We start from the raw sequence: 20,745 nt of genomic DNA, 5'->3' as shown, positions 1-20,745 counted from the left end.
TACCAGATTTGCAAATACAGTACTGTTTGTGATACAAAAAGTGTCCAGAAAAAGAGTGTATATACATTTGATGTAGAAACTGTACATTGGAGGAGGTTGGGTAGGTGGGGTTGGGTGGGTGGGTGGGGCTGTACATTGGAGGTGGGGGGGGGGGGGGGGGGGTTGGGGGAGGTTAACCCTTAATGAAAGGTTAACCCTTTCATTGCGACAATTCACAGAAGGTTAACCCTTTACTATCACACAACCGACAGCGACCGTCGGTTGTGTGATAGTAAAGGGTTAACCTTCTGTCGTGTGGCAGAGAAAGGGTTAATTAAACATAATTCCGCACTTCTGCTGCAGTAAGGTCTCCCCACAGTGATTCATTGTTTTGATTTGACTCTAACATTTTCTCTTACCTTGCATATTGGTTCTTCAGGTGATATGTGGGGTAGATTCTGGACCAACTTGTACCCTCTCTCAACCCCCTACCCTGACAAAGTCAATATTGATGTCACCGAGGCTATGGTAGCCCAGGTACAGATGAGCTAGTAATTTTATTTATCAACATTTAAGAGAAGTAAAGGAAAATGAAGAAAGAAGAAGGAACTCTAACCAAAAATAACAAATCATGAATTATATGCAATTGACAAAATTACACAAACGCTTGCATAAAGTAACCTGAAATACATCTGTAAATAATAAGAAGACTGAATGAAATGCCACCTCTTGATCTTCAGGGCTGGACGGTAGATCGAATGTTCAAAGAGGCAGAGAAATTCTTTGAATCGGTGGGTCTTATGAAGATGTTTGATAACTTCTGGGTCGACTCCGTGCTGGAAAAACCTGATGATGGAACCAAGATGGTGTGTCACCCCACAGCCTGGGACATGGGAAACAGAAAGGACTTTAGGTAATATAACCTTTACGGAAAAGGTGTCTTGGTAGTTTGATGGTAGTTTTACCACGGTAGGCTACTGCATGCTGTATCCCACAGTTATCATTGTACTGCATTATGTACTGTATGCCTGTTATACTGAGGTTAGTTGTTTTCACCAAGGCAAAATCATGCACATTTCTTGTATTTGCAGAATTAAGAATTGTTAAGAATATTAAGAATTGTTTCTGGTTAGTTGCTGTAAAGTTTGGAGAATCTTGTATCTGAATGATTGGGACCACAGCGAATATGCGTCCCATTGTGTCTGCATCTGATGGTGTACTGTATGTGTCATATTGTATCTGCACCGAAACCTTTGAACCTCTCCTGTGATGTCCTGTAAGGATCAAAATGTGCACCAAGGTGAACATGGATGACTTCCTGACAGTACACCATGAGATGGGCCACAACCAGTACCAGATGGCCTACCGGAACCATTCCTACCTGCTGAGGGATGGCGCCAACGAGGGCTTCCATGAGGCCGTGGGAGAAATCATGTCACTCTCGGCAGCCACACCCAAACACCTGAAAGCCCTGGGACTCCTGTTGGTTGACTTTGTCGATGATAAAGGTAGCGCTGCTATAGAAGCTACACCTGGACATCACCAAACGCACCACATAACCACTGATACAATGGTAGAATCAAACATCTGGATAAACTCCATGCAGATGATGATCTCAGTCAAATCAAATTAAATGTATTTAATTAACGTGTGTTAATTTTAATTAACACACGTTAATGTCCCCATGGGCCGGACACGTCTTCTTTTAACAAGTCAAGAAGAAACATCACAATAAATCAAGAACAAAACAAAAACACCATAAAGTCAATTTTTTTTTTAAATAAATGCAACACTCCCAGACATACCCCACGCGAAGGTAAGGAAAAACTCACTAAAACCTAGCAATAGGAAAAAATGCACCACAGGCAATGTGGAGGAGAAAAACCTTAGAAGGGCCGTTCAAGGGGGGATCTGCCTTCTTAGATGTCGGTGATAGTAGTGTTGCAATAAAACAGGCGAAACAGTTGGTAAGCATGCACTCATATGCGTAATGAAACACAGATAAGTGCATGCAATAGCAACTGAACATTTTGAAAGATAAAAAATAGAGCTGATGGCGGATCTATTTGAGGCAAGGGGGCAGTGCAGAGAGGGTCGCATCCTCCCGGTCATCATCACAGGATGTCCAACAGGGAGGGAGACAGGGAGACAGGGAGACGGGACAGGCGTTAGACAGTTTGCGTGATTGTTCTCCTATGTCTGCAGAAAAGTAGACATGAGAGCAAATAGATATCCTAACTAAACTAGACAGATTAATCTAAGAGTCAGTCCCCGACCAGGTGAGATCAGGGTAGGTTGAAGGAGAGAGAGAAAAGATGGGTCTTAAACAGGGATTTAAAAGCTTCGACAGAGCAGGCGCCCCTGACGACGGCAGGTAATTTGTTCCACAGGTAGACAAAGGCTCTGTGGCCGGTGGATTTCTTTTTAACCCTAGGAATCGATAGAAGCCCCGTATTTTTTGAGCGCAGAGCACGAGCGGGCGAGTATCGAGAGATGAGATCGGATAGATAGAGCGGTGCGAGCCAATAAAAAAATTTGTAGGTGAGGAGTAGCACTTTAAAGTCAGATCTGGCTTGAATAGGAAGCCAGTGTAAGGCGGACAAAACTGGTGTGATGTGATACAATTTTCTAGTTTTAGTTAGTATCCGTGCAGCCGCATTTTGCACAAGTTGAAGATTCAGTAACACCAATAATCACCAATATATAAATATAGGCCCTATACTGAATGAAATACGGTATTTACCATATGTTCATGTAACTTACATACATCTGATACTCACAGTCTGATAAAATCAATAGGACAATAATGAATTTCAGTCATCAAAGTTTTATTACAGCTTTAAAATGCACCACAGGCAATGTGGAGGAGAAAAACCTTAGAAGGGCCGTTCAAGGGGGGATCTGCCTTCTTAGATGTCGGTGATAGTAGTGTTGCAATAAAACAGGCGAAACAGTTGGTAAGCATGCACTCATATGCGTAATGAAACACAGATAAGTGCATGCAATAGCAACTGAACATTTTGAAAGATAAAAAATAGAGCTGATGGCGGATCTATTTGAGGCAAGGGGGCAGTGCAGAGAGGGTCGCATCCTCCCGGTCATCATCACAGGATGTCCAACAGGGAGGGAGACAGGGAGACAGGGAGACGGGACAGGCGTTAGACAGTTTGCGTGATTGTGATGGGTGGACATAGCAATAATGGTAAGCATATATGTGAATAGAATAGATATATGTAGTAAGCATGCGAATAGAATAGAAGTACTTAACACAGCAATGAACTCTAAACCACGTTGACAGACCACGGACAGAAGACGGTAAGAAGCTGATCCATGGCCTCGGTGGTGTACGTAGAACAGTCACTGCAATCTTGGCCAAGACCCAGAGACATCCACCACCTTGGTCAACACTATGAGACAACCACTCAGAGAGATGGGGGGGGGGGGTTGGGGACAGGGGTTAGAGAGTTCCCATGTTTATAGTGGGCAGAGATGGAGCAATTAGATACATGTAGTGAGCATATGCATACATGGTGACAGTAGAATCACAGTATATAAGAAAATTGTGAAATTGAGTAATAGATAGAACTACTGCAGGCGTATGTATACAGGAAGAGATACAAGACAATAGCTGCCCCGGGGGGCAGGAGAAACCACTCAGAATTGGTCAGGGCAGAGCAGGTAAGGTTCAGCACTGCAGGCCAGACAGAAGGCGTTATGAAGCTGTTCCATGGGACCGGTTGAGACAGAGACAGAGGTTAAAAAGGTTCTCCTATGTCTGCAGAAAAGTAGACATGAGAGCAAATAGATATCCTAACTAAACTAGACAGATTAATCTAAGAGTCAGTCCCCGACCAGGTGAGATCAGGGTAGGTTGAAGGAGAGAGAGAAAAGATGGGTCTTAAACAGGGATTTAAAAGCTTCGACAGAGCAGGCGCCCCTGACGACGGCAGGTAATTTGTTCCACAGGTAGACAAAGGCTCTGTGGCCGGTGGATTTCTTTTTAACCCTAGGAATCGATAGAAGCCCCGTATTTTTTGAGCGCAGAGCACGAGCGGGCGAGTATCGAGAGATGAGATCGGATAGATAGAGCGGTGCGAGCCAATAAAAAAATGTGTAGGTGAGGAGTAGCACTTTAAAGTCAGATCTGGCTTGAATAGGAAGCCAGTGTAAGGCGGACAAAACTGGTGTGATGTGATACAATTTTCTAGTTTTAGTTAGTATCCGTGCAGCCGCATTTTGCACAAGTTGAAGATTCAGTAACACCAATAATCACCAATATATAAATATAGGCCCTATACTGAATGAAATACGGTATTTACCATATGTTCATGTAACTTACATACATCTGATACTCACAGTCTGATAAAATCAATAGGACAATAATGAATTTCAGTCATCAAAGTTTTATTACAGCTTTAAAAGGTGGGTAAATGATTTCACAGATAATAAACAGTTGGGTAAACTGAGCTCAGGTGGGTCTACCTTCCACTGCATCCCTGTATGGTACATGATACACATGACATTATTTACCGGTAGAGGTACGGGTCTCATTTATAACAATTACGTACGCCACTTCCCATGCAAAAGTTGTGATTTATAAAAACAAACTTGATGGGGGAATGTGCATAGTTTAAAGCAAACTCTGAGACCAAAGTAAACTTGAAATATGAAGTCTTGTGAACAATGTATGAAGGAAATTAAATAGAAGCGTGCCTAAGTTTAGATTAGGCCTAGGCTACTTTATTATTTGAATGTAGTCAATTAGCCTAGGCTACTATTTGGTCAAAAGCCATAGTGGTTGTTTATAGAATTATTCTGAACTGTAATGAATGTTTAATTTAGTCATATTTAATGTAGTTCGTAACATTTCATTGCTCTCAAACATCATATTGTGTTGATATTGTATTTCAAGCTCTACTAAAGCTAAATGTTCAAATCCTCCACCTCACGCAATTTATTCCATTCCAAATCAAATTAAACACATTAACCTAGTAATTATACCTTGTCATAAAGGAAATCCAAGCCCTAAACCGTTCTCCCCCTTTTGAAGACTATGTGCATGGGAGATTTAGGAGGGGATTTCTTGTCTCATGATCGGCTAATATGCCGATTTAGATTCCCAAGAGCCATTCTCTTGACCACTGGTTCATGGCAACCGGTATGTTCCAGAGAGAACTGGCCGACAGGTCGGGGATCTCTCAACCATCCCTCAGCTCCACCATGCCGGTTGTCTTGGATGGCATAATTAACCTGATAAGTCGCTACGTTAGGTTTCCTTAGATTGTGGGTGAACAGGTTAACATCAAGAATACCCTGAAGACTCTGGCAGGAGCACTCATTCAAGGGTACTACGACTATGCTTGCACCTCATGGTACCAAAGCACCTCAAAGGCGCTAAAAACAAGATTACAAACATCACAAAACAAACTAGTCAAACTACTACTTGACCTTACCCCTAGAACCCACCTCACCCCTGCACACTTTGACAACCTAGGATGGCTTAGAGTAGACGACAGAATACAGCAACTTGCAATGGGCCTGGTCTACAAGATACACTATACGACTAAGGTACCCATGTACATGTCAAAATACTTCCCAAAGGTCAGTGATTACCACGACCACAACACCAGAGGAAGCTCAACAAATCATGTTAAACCCAGATTCGGCTCAAACAAGGAACTAAACACGTTTTGCAATTATGCCACATCAATGTGGAACACCGTACTCAAAGCTGTAAAGGAATGTGAATCCCTACCCACATTCAAAACCGCTCTTAAAGAGCACCTACGGGAGGCTGCAATTCTAAACTGGCCACCCCCACCCCCTCCTAATAGACAGTCTCCTCCCCACCGCATGTATATATTCCCTCCCCGCCGTATGTATATTTCTCTCCCACCCACCCACCCCCTCCTAATGTACAGTCCCCTCCCCATCATATGTATATACTCTGTCAGGATCTATGAGTAACAGTACTGTATATTTGAATACCGTATATGTCACAAATGTATCAGTACTAAATACCTATATATTATACATATATATATATATATATATATATATATATATATATATAATACCCACATATTATGTCCCTATGCCATAAATGTCATGTATGTTGAGTATGTCTTAAATGTAAATATGAAATGAAAATGGGGGACCCTGATGTAAACAAGACAAACGTCTTTCTCTGGTCTGCATCCCCTTAACAATTGTGTGTATTGAGCCGTACTGTATTGTACCCATTCTGCAATCTGTTAAATAAAGTTTTCATTCATTCATTCATTCATTCATTCATTCATTCATTCATTCATTCATTCATTCATTCATTCATTCATCAAGAGGCAATTTTGCAACAATGTCAGGACAAGTCTGGGCAAGTGCTCGTACGACTACAATACAGTACCCGCTCACTAATACTTTGATTATGATCAGGGGCGTAGCTGGGGGGGGGGGGGTAGCTTAGGATGATTCCAAGGGCCCAGCACTGGGGGGGGGGGCCCAAAACAAAAAAAAAACTTTTTTTTTTACTAGACATCACTCAGGTGTATTATTGATGCTCTCATTGATACTATGTTTGTTTCTGAAGTGTGTGTGTGTGTGTGTGTGTGTGTGTGTGTGTGTGTGTGTGTGTGTGTGTGTGTGTGTGTGTGTGTGTGTGTGTGTGTGTGTGTGTGTGTGTGTGTGTGTGTGTGTGTGTGTGTGTGTGTGTGTGTGTGTGTGTGTGTGTGTGTGTGTGTGTGTGTGTGTGTGTGTGTGAGATATATAGAGAGAGAGGGGGGGCTTTGGTAGACTATTGAATTGGTCCATTCATTGAAGATGAACGCAATGCGACATCCTTTACTAGGCTCACCCACCAACAGTGCAGGTGCTGAACTGCTGATCCGAATGTATAGGTAAAAACCATATTATGCGTTTTCATCAATAAAAAAATTGCTAAAAAAAAATCCGCTCGCGCGCTTACACGCGCTCGCATTCACTGGGGGGCCTACAAATACATTCTTTCATGGGGCCCAGAATCGGGAGCTACACCCCTGATTATGATTGTAGTCAAGGTTAACCTTAACATTTGCTTCACGGTTATAGTTAATATATAAAGTGGATGATGACATTGATTCAGAAGTTTACTGCCACTATGGCTTCTTATCAATTTTATTAGTAGGTTGATGCCGACAAGCTTTCTTCAAAATGATATGCTATGTAAAATCAACTTCACGGTTGGTGTAGGAATGTAGCTACAGTATAATAAGCTTACTAACGTTACTGTTATTTTCTCATCAAGAGTGAATGACTAACGTCTGATATCAGATGCAAAACAGGTGGATATGGGGCATTTCAACAGCCATTTATGGTTAATTGTGCGAGTTAACAGGGTGGGACTCGAGGCTTGTTCATATGCTGCACAATTTCAAGTTGAACGAGATTCATAAAGAGTATTTGCGTATATGTAGGCGTACGCATGTTTTTCTAAATCTGAATATTTTTTAGGCTTACGAAGGTTTCCTTATTCCTACGTACATTTAGAGTGGATTCTCTGCACAGTTTTATAAATGAGACTCCTGGTAACACCAGAGAAGAGCAGTCTGTTGAAACAGACTCACCCCAGCCCTCTTGTGAAACAGACTCACCCCAGCCCTCTTGTGAAACAGACTCACCCCAGCCCTCTTGTGAAACAGACTCACCCCAGCCCTCTTGTGAAACAGACTCACCCCAGCCCTCTTGTGAAACAGACTCACCCCAGCCCTCTTGTGAAACAGACTCACCCCAGCCCTCTTGTGAAACAGACTCACCCCAGCCCTCTTGTGAAACAGACTCACCCCAGCCCTCTTGTGAAACAGACTCACCCCAGCCCTCTTGTGAAACAGACTCACCCCAGCCCTCTTGTGAAACAGACTCACCCCAGCCCTCTTGTGAAACAGACTCACCCCAGCCCTCTTGTGAAACAGACTCACCCCAGCCCTCTTGTGAAACAGACTCACCCCAGTCCTCTTGTGAAACAGACTCACCCCAGCCCTCTTGTGAAACAGACTCACCCCAGCCCTCTTGTGAAACAGACTCACCCCAGCCCTCTTGTGAAACAGACTCACCCCAGCCCTCTTGTGAAACAGACTCACCCCAGTCCTCTTGTGAAACAGACTCACCCCAGCCCTCTTGTGAAACAGACTCACCCCAGCCCTCTTGTGAAACAGACTCACCCCCAGTCCTCTTGTGAAACAGACTCACCCCAGCCCTCTCGTGTAGATGATGAGGCGTGTGTGCCTTGTGAGTTGTGACCACGACAGGACAAAGGTAGCTGCAGCAACACCTTAATAGCCATTCGCCACACCTGTGTTCTTCAGAATAGGTAATAGAACATATGAAGGCCTTGGGCCATCAGCCAGCTTTTATACACTTGACTGGACTTTGTCTCATGGACAGACACACACACGCACGCACGCACGCACGCACGCATGGACTTTGTCTCATGGACACACACACACATGCACGCACGCACACACACACGCACGCACGCACACACACACACACACACACACACACACACACACACACACACACACACACACACACACACACACACACACACACACACACACACACACACACACACACACACACACACACACACACACACACACACACACACACACACACACACACACACACACACAGAAAGGGAGAATGACTATCCAGTTCATATATAAACTTATATCAACTATCCAGTTTGTTTTTATAGTGTAACGTAGACTCCAGGAAAAGCAGTCCATAGATAACTGATAAGAAACATTGTTTTATTCTTCCACTAGATACGGTATCTTGCACTAATAAAACTGCAAAAACATGACCTCTGGGACAGGGCCTGACTGGGGAAATCATTCAGGCTATATATAGCCCGAAATATAGCCCCAGTCAGGCCCCTTTTTAAGCAGGGGTCTGGGGGTCTTGGCTGGCTGCCTTGTTTCAGCCTTGCATATTGTGCAGTGTTGTGTTCAAGGAACTTCCAAAGAAAATGGTCCCAATGGCCAGTCTGGGCCTGCTGAGAGGTCCGCCAACTCATCTTCGCTACCGTACCGTCACAACTAGAAACACTGACCTGACTGAAGGAGGGGGCATGCAGGCCAGGCCACAGGGAAAACTCCCGGTGCTCCCCGATGGCCAGGCCTGTCTGTGAACATTTACATTTTACATTTAGCTGACGCCTTTATCCAAAGCGACTTACAAATTGTGAAGAGCCATCTTTCTTCCCTTACAGCGTTCCCAAATAGAATTTCTTGAGTAAACCTTCAAGTGTTCCATAGAATCATTCTGGTTTTAAAACAAGATGATATTTAACTCTCTCTGGACAGGGATTGTCAATGGATTCTGAAAGTGATGTTTCAGTGATTTCTCTGAATATAAGATTGTTCTATTAACTGTTGTATTGCTGCAGTATCAATATTTGCACTTTGAAATTCCATGTGAGAAACAGACAGCCTACCAACCTCTTGAGGTTCCACGCCATGTGTTGTTACATCTGCATAACAGTAGATACCTGTTACCTTAATGCAGAGACGGAGATCAACTTCTTGCTGAAACAGGCCTTGACCATCGTGGCCACGCTTCCCTTCACCTACATGCTGGAGGAATGGAGGTGGCAAGTCTTCGAGGAAAAGATCCCCAAGGACCAGTGGATGAGGCGCTGGTGGGAGATGAAGTAAGTGCAAGGCTGGAGAGACAATCAAATATGTAAGCTAAAGTAGTGGTTCTCAAACCTTTTCACATCAAAGACCCACTTTGAGAAGCACTGAGTTACATCATGTACACTAGTCTTTGTAGAGTGCTATGGATGTGGAAGAGACTTACGTAGTCAACTACTGCACTTACAGTACAGTTGGAAAAAAACAAACCTCTGAAAAGTCAAAATAATAATATATCTATAGTATTGAATACAAAAAAAGTGTTAACAAGAGAAAAACGTATTAACACTTTGATCGCCATGGTTAAATTCATAATTTACCATCCCTAGCCAGCTCTATTTGTCTATGGGGATGTTTACCTTCTTTGCAGGGCTATAACTTTTTAAATTGTATTGCTAAATTGACATTATTATGGTCCATTCAATGTCCTATATCTATTGTTCAGGGTGTAGCAACGTTTTACTTTTTCATTCACATATTCATACTAAAATACGGTCTAAAGTATAAGTATGTTTTTATCGTTTTCTGCAGCTTTCTCCAGAACTTGATTTATAGCCCCAAATGCATTATATTGATGATCAAATATAGTTTGGTAGCGATCGGTGCCAGATAAAAAATTTCAACTGGAGGTACTTCTAGAAGTTACTACGTATGATCTGATGTTGACCGGATGGGCGGGGGGTCGTTTATAATTCCGTGGGCAACGTTATATCATTCATCTAGTGTGGGTCATATGATCATCAGAGCAGTTAGTATAGCAGACATTAGAAAATAACGCTGAAACTCACCGTATCTTCCTCGCGCCGTTGGGGGATGAGCGTGGAATAGAATTTTTTCTATTATGGGATGTCAAAATATCCGATCCATTTCCAGGTTGTATAATAGTATATACGTCCAAATCATGTTGTTTGTCGAGTTATTTGAACCGATCGGTGTTCACTGTGTCAAGATGGAGTCCTGCTAATGATAGTGAGTGCCCGGACGAAATATGGGTGAGCACCACTTCATCCACATGACTTCCTGTTGGGCGATCTGCCGATCGGCCACCAGAGGGCGCTCTTGAACCGTTAGAGAGTTGAGTGGAGCTCAGCAGTATATCTCAGGTCCCCGGAGGAGAAATATGATTTCGATCACAGATTTTTGAAATATTGATATCAAAGACGTGTTACAGCGTCTTCGGCAGAATGAGCATGGCGGGCAATGACGAGTTTCGGCGTTTCCGGCGATTAAAGTGTTAATAAAGTAGTGTAATTATCGCATGAGCTTACTGGCCATTCGACTACAGGCCTGTCATTACGGCACTGGCCTACAGGTGTCAGTGTTGCCCCGTAATTCTTCCTCCCCTTGTCAGGAGGGAACTTGTTGGGGTGGTGGAGCCCTTGCCAAGAGATGAGAGCTACTGCGATCCTCCTGTACTGTTCCATGTGTCCGGAGACTACTCCTTCATCAGGTAATATGTCACAACCTGGGAAGTCCAGACATGACCCTTCTCTTCCTGGGTGTCTTTACACTTGCCAAAGGTCATTCTAAATTAAAAGGGATACTCCCCCCCATTTTCAGATGTCAGATCTTCGGCAAACGGGAAGTCTTTTCAGTATACATCCAGACGAAGAACCATAATGGTTCAACCATATAACTCTCCATATAACCATATAACTCTCTCACACCTTTTCAGAAGAACTCGTAGGTTCAAGTCAAGTCAAGTCAAGAGTTTTATTTGTCACGGCATACAAGTATACAATGAAATGTGGGTGGTCTTGCCCGCAACGATGTGCAATACAGTAGTACAACATATAATAGACAACATTGTGCAATAAACAGGTAACATAGTGGGACATCACAGTATTTGTACATAGTTATTTACAGAGCATGAAGGACATGCTAGGTCCCTAGGTAGTGCAATACACTGTTACTATACTATTTTTAAAGTTACCTTTCTTTGTGTCCATAAGTGTGGGCGTGTGCAGCATGAGTGAGTGCTTTCTCATGTTAAAGTGGCTGCGAGTGTGCACAGCGTGTGTGTCGTGTGTGTGCTAATGTGTGCTTGTGTGTGTAGGGTTCAGTGTTCTGTGACCCTCAGTGTTCATTGTTCAAGGCTCTGATGGCCTGGGGCAAGAAGCTGAGCCGAAGCCTCTCTGTCCTAGTAGCTGGTGTTCGCAGGCGTCTGCCTGACCTCAGCAGCTGGAACAGGCGGTTATTGGGGTGGTGAGGGTCTTTCATTATTCTGCAGGCTCTGGATTTGCACCTTTTGTTGTATAGAACCTGCAGGGGAGGTAGTGCAATACCCGTGGTACGCTCGGCAGAGCGCACCACTCTCTGTAGGGCCTTCTTGTCCTGTGCCGTGCTGTTACCATACCAGGCAGTGATGTTTCCAGTCAAGATGCTCTCTACAGCTCCGGAGTAGAAGGACTGGAGTATCTTCCCCGATACTCTGAACTTCCTTAACTGTCTCAGGTGGTAGAGGCGCTGCTTCGCCTTTTTTACAACTGTGTCTATGTGTGTTGACCATGTCAGATCCTCTGAGATGTGGACCCCCAGGTACTTAAAGCTGCTCACCCTGTCCACGGTGGCCCCATTTATCCTCAGTGGTGTGTGTGTCTCCTGCTGTCCTCTCCTATAATCCACGATCAGCTCCTTGGTTTTACCAATGTTCAGGAGCAGGCTGTTGTCCTGGCACCAGCGTTCCAGTACCTCAACCTCCTCCCGGTAGGCCTTCTCGTCGTTGTCCGAGATCAGCCCCACCACCACCGTGTCGTCTGCGAACTTCACTATGGAGTTGGAGCTGAACTTGGCCACACAGTCGTGTGTGTATAGTGAGTACAGCAGGGGGCTCAGAACACAGCCCTGGGGGGACCCGATGCTCAGGGTGATGGTGTTGGAGGTCTGACCCCCCACCCTGACCGCCTGGGGTCTTTCACTCAGAAAGTCCAGTACCCAGGCGCTCAGAGCGGAGCTCAGACCCAGCTCGATCAGCTTGTCCACCAGTCTGGTGGGGACTATGGTGTTGAACGCTGAGCTGTAGTCAATGAACAACAGTCTCACATAGCCCCCCTTCTGACGGTCCAGGTGAGAGAGGGTGCTGTGCAGTACTTGGGAGACCGCATCGTCAGTGGTTGAGGTTGAGTACTTTCTTGTGATCTATCACAGGGGTTCCCAAATTTTTCAGGCCGGGGCCCAGAAAATAAGGCGTCAGATTGGGGCGGCCCAATGCACATCGTCTGTCTTTTTTTTTTTTTTTTTTGTCAGGCGACAAAGCCAAATATCACTTCAATCCTATTAAGTTAGTTCAAGTTAGTTGAATGAATGAATGAATGAATGAATGAATGAATGAATGAATGAATGAATGAAAACTTTATTAACAGATTGCAGAATGGGTACAGTACAGTACAGCTCAATACATACAATTGTTAAGGGGATGCAGACCAGAGAAAGACTTTCGTCTTGTTTACATCAGGGTCCCCCATTTTCAATTCATCGTAGTTATTCATTTATATGTGCTATTTATGAGAGGGCTAACTTGTTGCAAAATAATAATGATAATAATAATAGCCTCATTAAAATACTATTGTTGCTTCGGTTGTTTTCAGCGTTTTATGTGCATAATCTGTTATTTAGTTTGAAATGTTCGTTGAAATAAGTAGATTTTTCGTTTTTGTTTATTTATTAAGTTAATATAAAACCATATAGTCACATTTTAGAATACAATAGAATAGAATTTTAGAATACAACTAGAAACACTGTCCTGGCCTGCTTCTAAGTTCAGTGGCCTGACAAAAAAAAAAAAAAAAAAAAAAAAAAAAATTTTTAAATCATCTCGCGGCCCATCCGTGGCTGCTCGCGGCCCACCTTTGGGTCGCGACCCCGACTTTGGGAACCACTGATCTATCACATTCACACTAGTGATTTGACTTTACAACTGCAAATACAGGAGCTGTCCACATTTCTTTTTTAATGGAGTTATATGGTTCTTCAGTGCAAGGGTTCGGACACCAAAAGACATGCATGCTGGGTATTTCCCAAATGTCCTGAAGGGGATAAAAAAAGGAATATCTTATCTTAGCTTATTGTATCCTATCTTATTGTATCTTATTTGATCTTATCTTATTCCAGCTGGAGTTGGACATCAGGTGCTGCACAGTGGCTGCCCACTTATCGTTACAGTAGCATGGGTCAAATGCAGAGTGTTGACAGAATTGGCTATGGGGCGACAATAATATAGACATGAGGCATGGTTTCTACCTTTAGCCCTTAATCAGCGTGGTTTATTATGTACAATGATTCATAGCACAGCAGCACATTGAGATCTCCTCTCCGTGAGAGGCAGATGTGAGAAGAAGTAGAGGAGGAGGAGACAACTCTTTTTATACTCGCCACCTGGTGGCATCATGAATGGCTCCGCCTATAGCGCCCTCCAGTGGACACAGATATACATACAGTCAGTGGAAGCAGTTGAGTACAGTTAGACAGTTAATTGCAACCCTACATATAACCTCTAACTTTAACACTCCCACTTAGGGTTGTTTTAACACACTGTATGACTTCTTCAAAACAATTTACAAAGAAAATAATACAGTTTAGATTAACATCAAAAAGAATATGGCAGTCAATATTTACACACCAAACATGACCTCTGCAAATCTTTTCAGTTTCAGTTTGGAAGCAGGCTTCGTCATAGCGTCTGCTACCATGTCGTCTGTTGGACAATAAACCAGTGTCATCCTTTCTTCTCTGATGACAGATCTGATGAAATGGTACTTTATATCCACATGCTTACACCTCTGTCGGCACACAGGGTTTCTCGCAATGGCAATGGTTCCCTGGTTGTCCTCATAAACAACAGTCTTCTTATATCCATCCCTTCGAGCAGTTGTTCTAGATAAATACACTCCTGTATTGTCATGGCCAGAGCCATGTATTCGGCTTCACAAGTTGACAGTGCCACTGTGGGCTGCTTCTTTGTTTTCCATGAAACCAGTGAGCTGTTTGTGTTCAAACTAACACAATATCCTGTGGTACTCCTTCTATCTGTGATGTCAGCAGCCCAGTCTGCATCACTGTAGGCTTTAAGCCCTAAGCCCTCGCTGCTCTTTCTGAAGCACAGCTGTTTACCTACTGTACCTTTGAGATAACGAAAAACATGTTTTACCGTAATCCAGTGCTCCTCTGTGGGATCAGCAAAATGCTGTGACAACTTACTCACTACAAAACATAGGTCAGGGCGAGTACATGTTGTCAAATAGATGAGGCTACCCACAGCTTCCCTGTACATTTTTACATCAGTCAGTTTCTGAGCATCCTCCAGGTAATCCAGTTTTTGATCACATGGTGTTTCCCTTGTTCTACATTCCTGCATGTCAAAACGTTTCAGGATCTTTTCCACATATCTCTTCTGGGATACTGTTACACAATTGGCAGACTGTTCAAAGTCCATGCCTAGGAAATGCTTTAACCTGCCAAGGTCTTTCATTTTGAATCTGGTGGAGAGCATACCTTTCACCTGATCTAGGTTTCTAGTGTTGTCTGCTGCGATGATCAAATCATCCACCCAAATGACGATTATCACTTTTCCTGACTCTTTTGACTCCCTTGAGTAAACACAGGGGTCTACTGGATTCTGTAGGAAGTGATCCTCAATGAGACATGTGTGAAGCATCTCGTTCCAATTTTGCCCAGACTGTTTCAGGCCGTAAATGGATTTTTCTAGCTTGCACACTAGCTTCTCTCCTTTCTTTTCGTAACCTTCCGGTTGTTCCATATATCTCTCTATCCATCGCTCTCTCCAACTTACTTGACTCTGGGGACACTATGGCTTCCTTAAAGGACTGAGGCACGCCACACACTACTCTGTAGCAGTAATCAATACTGGTGAGTGTACTGTCATCCTCGTCACTTCCTCTCCGGGCATAATCTTTCAGATATTTTGGGGGTTTGTGTTCCCGTGAGGGATACCTCCCACTGCTTGGGGCACGTTAGGTTAGGTTAGGTTTACTTTATTTGTTCAAGGGGGACAGTGTACATTAATAAAACATATTACAAATGTAAATGCACCAAATTTTAGCCAAAAGGCTAATTTCCATTGGTAGTCCCCCTGCCAGAAGGTACAGGCTAAAATCCTGTGTAAAAAAAGGGTTAGCAATAAAAACAGAATAAAATCAAGATAAATACATTAGAATAAAAACACAACAAAAGCACATAGACATAGTAGGGATACAGGTCACAATACAGTCATGGACACAAGGACAGAGCACATCATGACATATTAAGAGACCCAGACATAGACAGACGCACCATATCCATATCCACACACACATATACACATACAGACACCTCAGTGTTGACAGTTCTGGTTATCAATGAGCCATTCCCTAACCCTGCACTTGAATGAATGGTATGATGTGGACACTCTAATTGTTTGAGGAATTGAGTTCCATTGGTGGGATGCTCTGTATGAAAAGCCTGGCCAAATACACTTTTTTTGAAAGGGATTGTACAGTCCCCCCTTGACTTGACGTCATCCTCGGGTGCTCCTCGTCATCGTCCTCTGGGGGTGGCTGGCTGTCTGCCTGCACGTCTGTGCTCAGTACACTAGGCTGTGGTGTCTCTGTTCCTCCATACCTTACCCCGGAGTCCAGCCATGGCTCCTCTGTCTGTGTCTCGATTTCGCACGTTGTCTTTGTGACAAATTTCACTAGTCTGTGCTTTTGCACCTTCCCTTTACCGGGATAGTAGACTAGGAGTGCGGGGCTCCCTTTGTCGTATCCTACAAAGAGTCCTTTTTCACATCTGGACTCAAGCTTGCCTCTGTCCTGCTGGTAAGCATAGCACACTGATCCGAATTTGTGCATTCCGGCTAGATTACACCTTTTCCCTGTCATTGTCGTATATGGGGTGGTGCCCGTGTGTTTATTAAAACACCTGTTTCTGGTGTAAGCGGCTTCTTGTACCGCATAATGCCACAGGCTCTTCGGTATGTTACTATCGTCTAGCTTACACCTGGCCATTTCGAAAAGAGTGTGCCATTCCCTCTCTGCTACTGTAAGGCCATATGAGTGTTTTGGTTATTAATATTATTATTATTTTGGTTAGAATAGTGTCTTATTTATGTTTGAACACTAGAGGGCTCACCGCCTCCATTATAGCCCCTCTTCTATAAATAGCCTAGCTAATTACTGTAATCCCATGCACCTGTGATGAGGATACATTTTTCTACCTGGTTCACCGTTTGGAACTGACAATGGAGCAATTGACAACTGTTCTGATTTCAACCCTTCATTCACCATCATTCACCTTTGGACAACAATAAACCCTGTAAACAGCAGCAACTTGGGACATTCCATATTTACATCACAAACTTTGGGACTGAGTAGATAATTAATTGCGGTTGCATCGTGGACGCTTGTCGATTCATTGGGGAGCGACAAGCGGCCACTACAGCTACCCCGTTCTGATGTGGGGAGTAGGGACATGACGTCTCGTGTCTGATCTTGTTCCTTCTCAACAGTGATTGGAACTCTCTGTTTGTAAACTCTGTCCCGTTGTCTGACCTCAAACATTTTATGTCCCCATGAGGGGCTATATCGGCAAGAAACTTCTCCGTGGCCTGGAGTGCGTCACTCTTTGCTTTAAGGAAATAAACAAACCCTACGCCTGTACCCACATCTGTAAAGGACTGTACATAGTTGAAGCCACCTATGGACTCGTTCCTTACTGGACCGGCTAGGTCGGTGTTAACTAGCTCCAGTGGTCTCTTTATCTTCTCCGTGGGGCCCCTGTTCCTCGTTTGAGTAAACTTCCCCTTTATGCAAACTTCACATTCTTTGTCAGGTCTATGCTTTTCACCTTTAATGTGCATACCGTCTGTCACTGCTTGCAGCTTCAGTAAATCCTCGTGATTACAATGACCCATGATTTCATGCCATGTCTGGATGTCATGACTAACAGTCACATTACATTTATCATTGTTATTACACTCCGTTTGTAGGTAATACATTCTCTTATACACGTCAATGTTAAACCGTGTACCGTCTTGTTCTACAAGAACATCTTTATCTTCACTGAAGAACACCTCTGCGCTGTTAGCAGTAGCAGACTTTACTGAGAATAGTTATTTTGGGAACGAGGGTATATAGAGAGCGTCCTTCAATGTCACTGTACACCGGCGCCCCTCACTGTCTATGAGGCACACCTGTGCGTCTCCTCTCCCTTGCACCAACCCGTAGGTGCGCTTCCCGTCTGCCAGCTCCATGCTGTGTCCCTCCAGCTCGAAGGATTTGTCAAAGTTCTTGAAACTGTTCCTGTCGTTGATGATGTGGGACGACGCACCTGTGTCCACGATTAGTCCCTTCCTCGGGAACTGCGGGTGCTGTGTTGGCCGGGTGACGTACGTAGTCTGCGCCCCGAAAACGAAGTCCTCTCATCCTGCCGCTCTCCGGGCGTCATCTCGACTTGCCTCACGTCCACCGTTGCCGCCATCTTGTCTGTAGTCATCATCTCGTCCACAGCCGCCATCTTGACCATAGCCGCGATCTCGTCCATTGCCGCCATCTTGTCCGTAGCTGCGATCTCGTCAATCGCCGCCATCTTGTCCATAAGCGTCGCCTCGTCTATGGCCGCCATCTTGCCCATGTGCATATCGAGCGCTCTGGCCTCGTTTCTTTCAGCACTCTTTGTCTGTGTGCCCCGAGGATCTGCAGAAACTACACCAGACAGTCTTGGTGCAGTTATCCCTCCGATGCCCATTCTCTCCGCATCGCCAACACGTCAGCTCCGTCGTGGGCCTGGCCTTCTCCCTCGGCGTCGCTCGGGCCTTCAGCGTTATCCCCCCCGCCTCCGCGGCGGCTGGGTGGATATCTTCTGAGGCCTCAAAGTTCCGCAGCTTGGCTTTGAACTGTCCCAACGTCATGTCCGTTGAACCGGCTTGTACGACTCCGGTAGTCCTCTCATCACCATCGCCATCATTAGCCTCTCGCTCGGTGCCTCTCCTGCACTCTTAAGCACCGTGATGATCTGCTCAGCTCGGATGATGTATTCTGTCACCGTCTCTGTGTGCCCCTTCTTCAGAGCCGTTAACATTATGTAGAGGGACACTACTCGGGGTCTTCCTCGTCCGATGTAATGCTCCCTCAACACTTCCAGGCTTTCTCGGCCTTTGTCCTTCGTGTTGCGGAATATTAGCCCCAAGCTTGTATCGTCGAGCAGCGGTGCCAACTAACAGTATGCGTCCGCATTAAGCTTGTCGTCTTGGGCTTGTGCCTCCGCCGTCAGGTCTCCCGTGGGGGCCGCCAAGATCACCGCCTTGAGTCCCACGCCGTGCATGCAGCATAGCATGCGCTCTTCCCAGAGCTCATATTCCTCCGCCTTTGCATGGAATGAGGGCCATTTGCTCCTTCCCTTGGTCGCCATCCTCCTTTTTGATGGTAGGTGTAGCTTTAGCTCCGTTGGCCTAGCGTCTAGCCACGCGGTGCTCCCGGTGCTAACCTGGCCTACACTTCAGCTAAGCTAGCTACCCTTATTATTTCGCCCCTGCGAGATCTGGGCCCATAACCTGTTGACAGAATTGGCTATGGGGCGACAATAATATAGACATGAGGCATGGTTTCTACCTTTAGCCTCAGCGTGGTTTATTATGTACAATGATTCATAGCACAGCAGCACATTGAGATCTCCTCTCCGTGAGAGGCAGATGTGAGAAGAAGTAGAGGAGGAGGAGACAACTCTTTTTATACTCGCCACCTGGTGGCATCATGAATGGCTCCGCCTATAGCGCCCTCCAGTGGACATAGATATACATACAGTCAGTGGAAGCAGTTGAGTACAGTTAGACAGTTAATTGCAACCCTACATATAACCTCTAACTTTAACACAGAGGACAAACTTCACAAAAACGTTACTCAACTTAACATAACAGTTAACACTTTTCGGCCTCACAGAAGAGGAAAAATCACCTGTTCAGCTCTGATTTATGTTTTTAGCCATCAATATTCTATATGTTTTATACAATGGGCTATGTGAATCGTCACCTTCTTTTGATGGCTATTACAGAAACAGATGCACTGCATTGCTTATTTGCTTGTGGCATTTTATCCATGCTTGCATTTTATATTTGGTCAATCCATCACTTTTCGAACAGAGAGAGAAGTGGAACTATAGGCCTACCATAATAATGAATGATGGGGAAGATGACATCATCATGTGGTCACACTGACAGGCCTGTCTCTATTCAGTTCAAGCGCTTTTATTATGCTTTTGGGGAAACATGTTGACACGCAAAATACCTGCTACAGTAAGAAGGTCCCACAGTTTCCTCTACTGAATTACCTGCTCCAGTAAGAAGGTCCCATATACAGTTTCCTCTACTGAAAATACCTGCTACAGTAAGAAGGTCCCATGCAACAGTTTCCTCTACTGAAAATACCTGCTACAGTAAGAAGGTTCCATGCAATAGTTTCCTCTACTGAAAATACCTGCTACAGTAAGAAGGTCCCATGCAACAGTTTCCTCTACTGAAAATACCTGCTACAGAAGGTCCCATGCAACAGTTTCCTCTACTGAAAATACCTGCTACAGTAAGAAGATCCCATGCAACAGTTTCCTCTACTGAAAATACCTGCTACAGTAAGAAGGTTCCATGCAACAGTTTCCTCTACTGAAAATACCTGCTACAGTAAGAAGGTTCCATGCATGTATTTTTTATACATACTTTTTATTTTTTATTTTTTTGTTAAAACTTAGAAATGATTAGCATTTCTTAGCAATGGTTTTGGAAGTCAGTATGTAATGAAGCAGGTCTCTAAAAAGTTATTTTATATATTTGATTTACTATGTTGTGAAACACAATGTTATTTATCAGAGACATATGCGTCATACCCAATTGAGACTAGAATTAACAACAACAATAATAAAGAAATAACTATAAAGTGCTATTTTGGTGGACTGAAATTACAGATTTCTACATTTCCAACAGATCAGATAGGCTTTTTAAATGGATATAGTATCCAATTAACTTGTGTTAACTTCACATCTTGACCGACTCTCTTGCTTGCTCACTCACTCATCACTCACTAAGTCAAGTCAAGTCAAGAGTTTTAATTGTCAC

The 20,745-nt window shown here is 44.1% G+C and overlaps 1 protein-coding gene across 1 annotated transcript in view; it reads left to right on the top strand.

The window, feature by feature from the left end:
* Positions 1 to 20,745, top strand: part of ace2 (angiotensin I converting enzyme 2) — a gene marked incomplete at both ends in the record, with an annotated part of 40,799 nt that overhangs the window by 8,323 nt on the left and 11,731 nt on the right. The window contains 5 exons of the mRNA XM_084337083.1: positions 419 to 516; positions 720 to 892; positions 1,261 to 1,487; positions 9,523 to 9,667; positions 11,002 to 11,100. Of these exons, the coding sequence (XP_084193209.1) occupies positions 419 to 516; positions 720 to 892; positions 1,261 to 1,487; positions 9,523 to 9,667; positions 11,002 to 11,100 (742 nt within the window). The remainder of the gene's footprint in view (positions 1 to 418; positions 517 to 719; positions 893 to 1,260; positions 1,488 to 9,522; positions 9,668 to 11,001; positions 11,101 to 20,745) is intronic.

Source organism: Notolepis coatsorum (genome assembly GCF_963971535.1).
Source record: "Notolepis coatsorum genome assembly, chromosome: 20".
In the NCBI taxonomy this organism is placed as follows: domain Eukaryota; kingdom Metazoa; phylum Chordata; class Actinopteri; order Aulopiformes; family Paralepididae; genus Notolepis; species Notolepis coatsorum.
The sequence above is the reverse complement of the archived record's forward strand: the minus strand, read 5'-3'. Positions and strand labels throughout refer to the sequence as shown.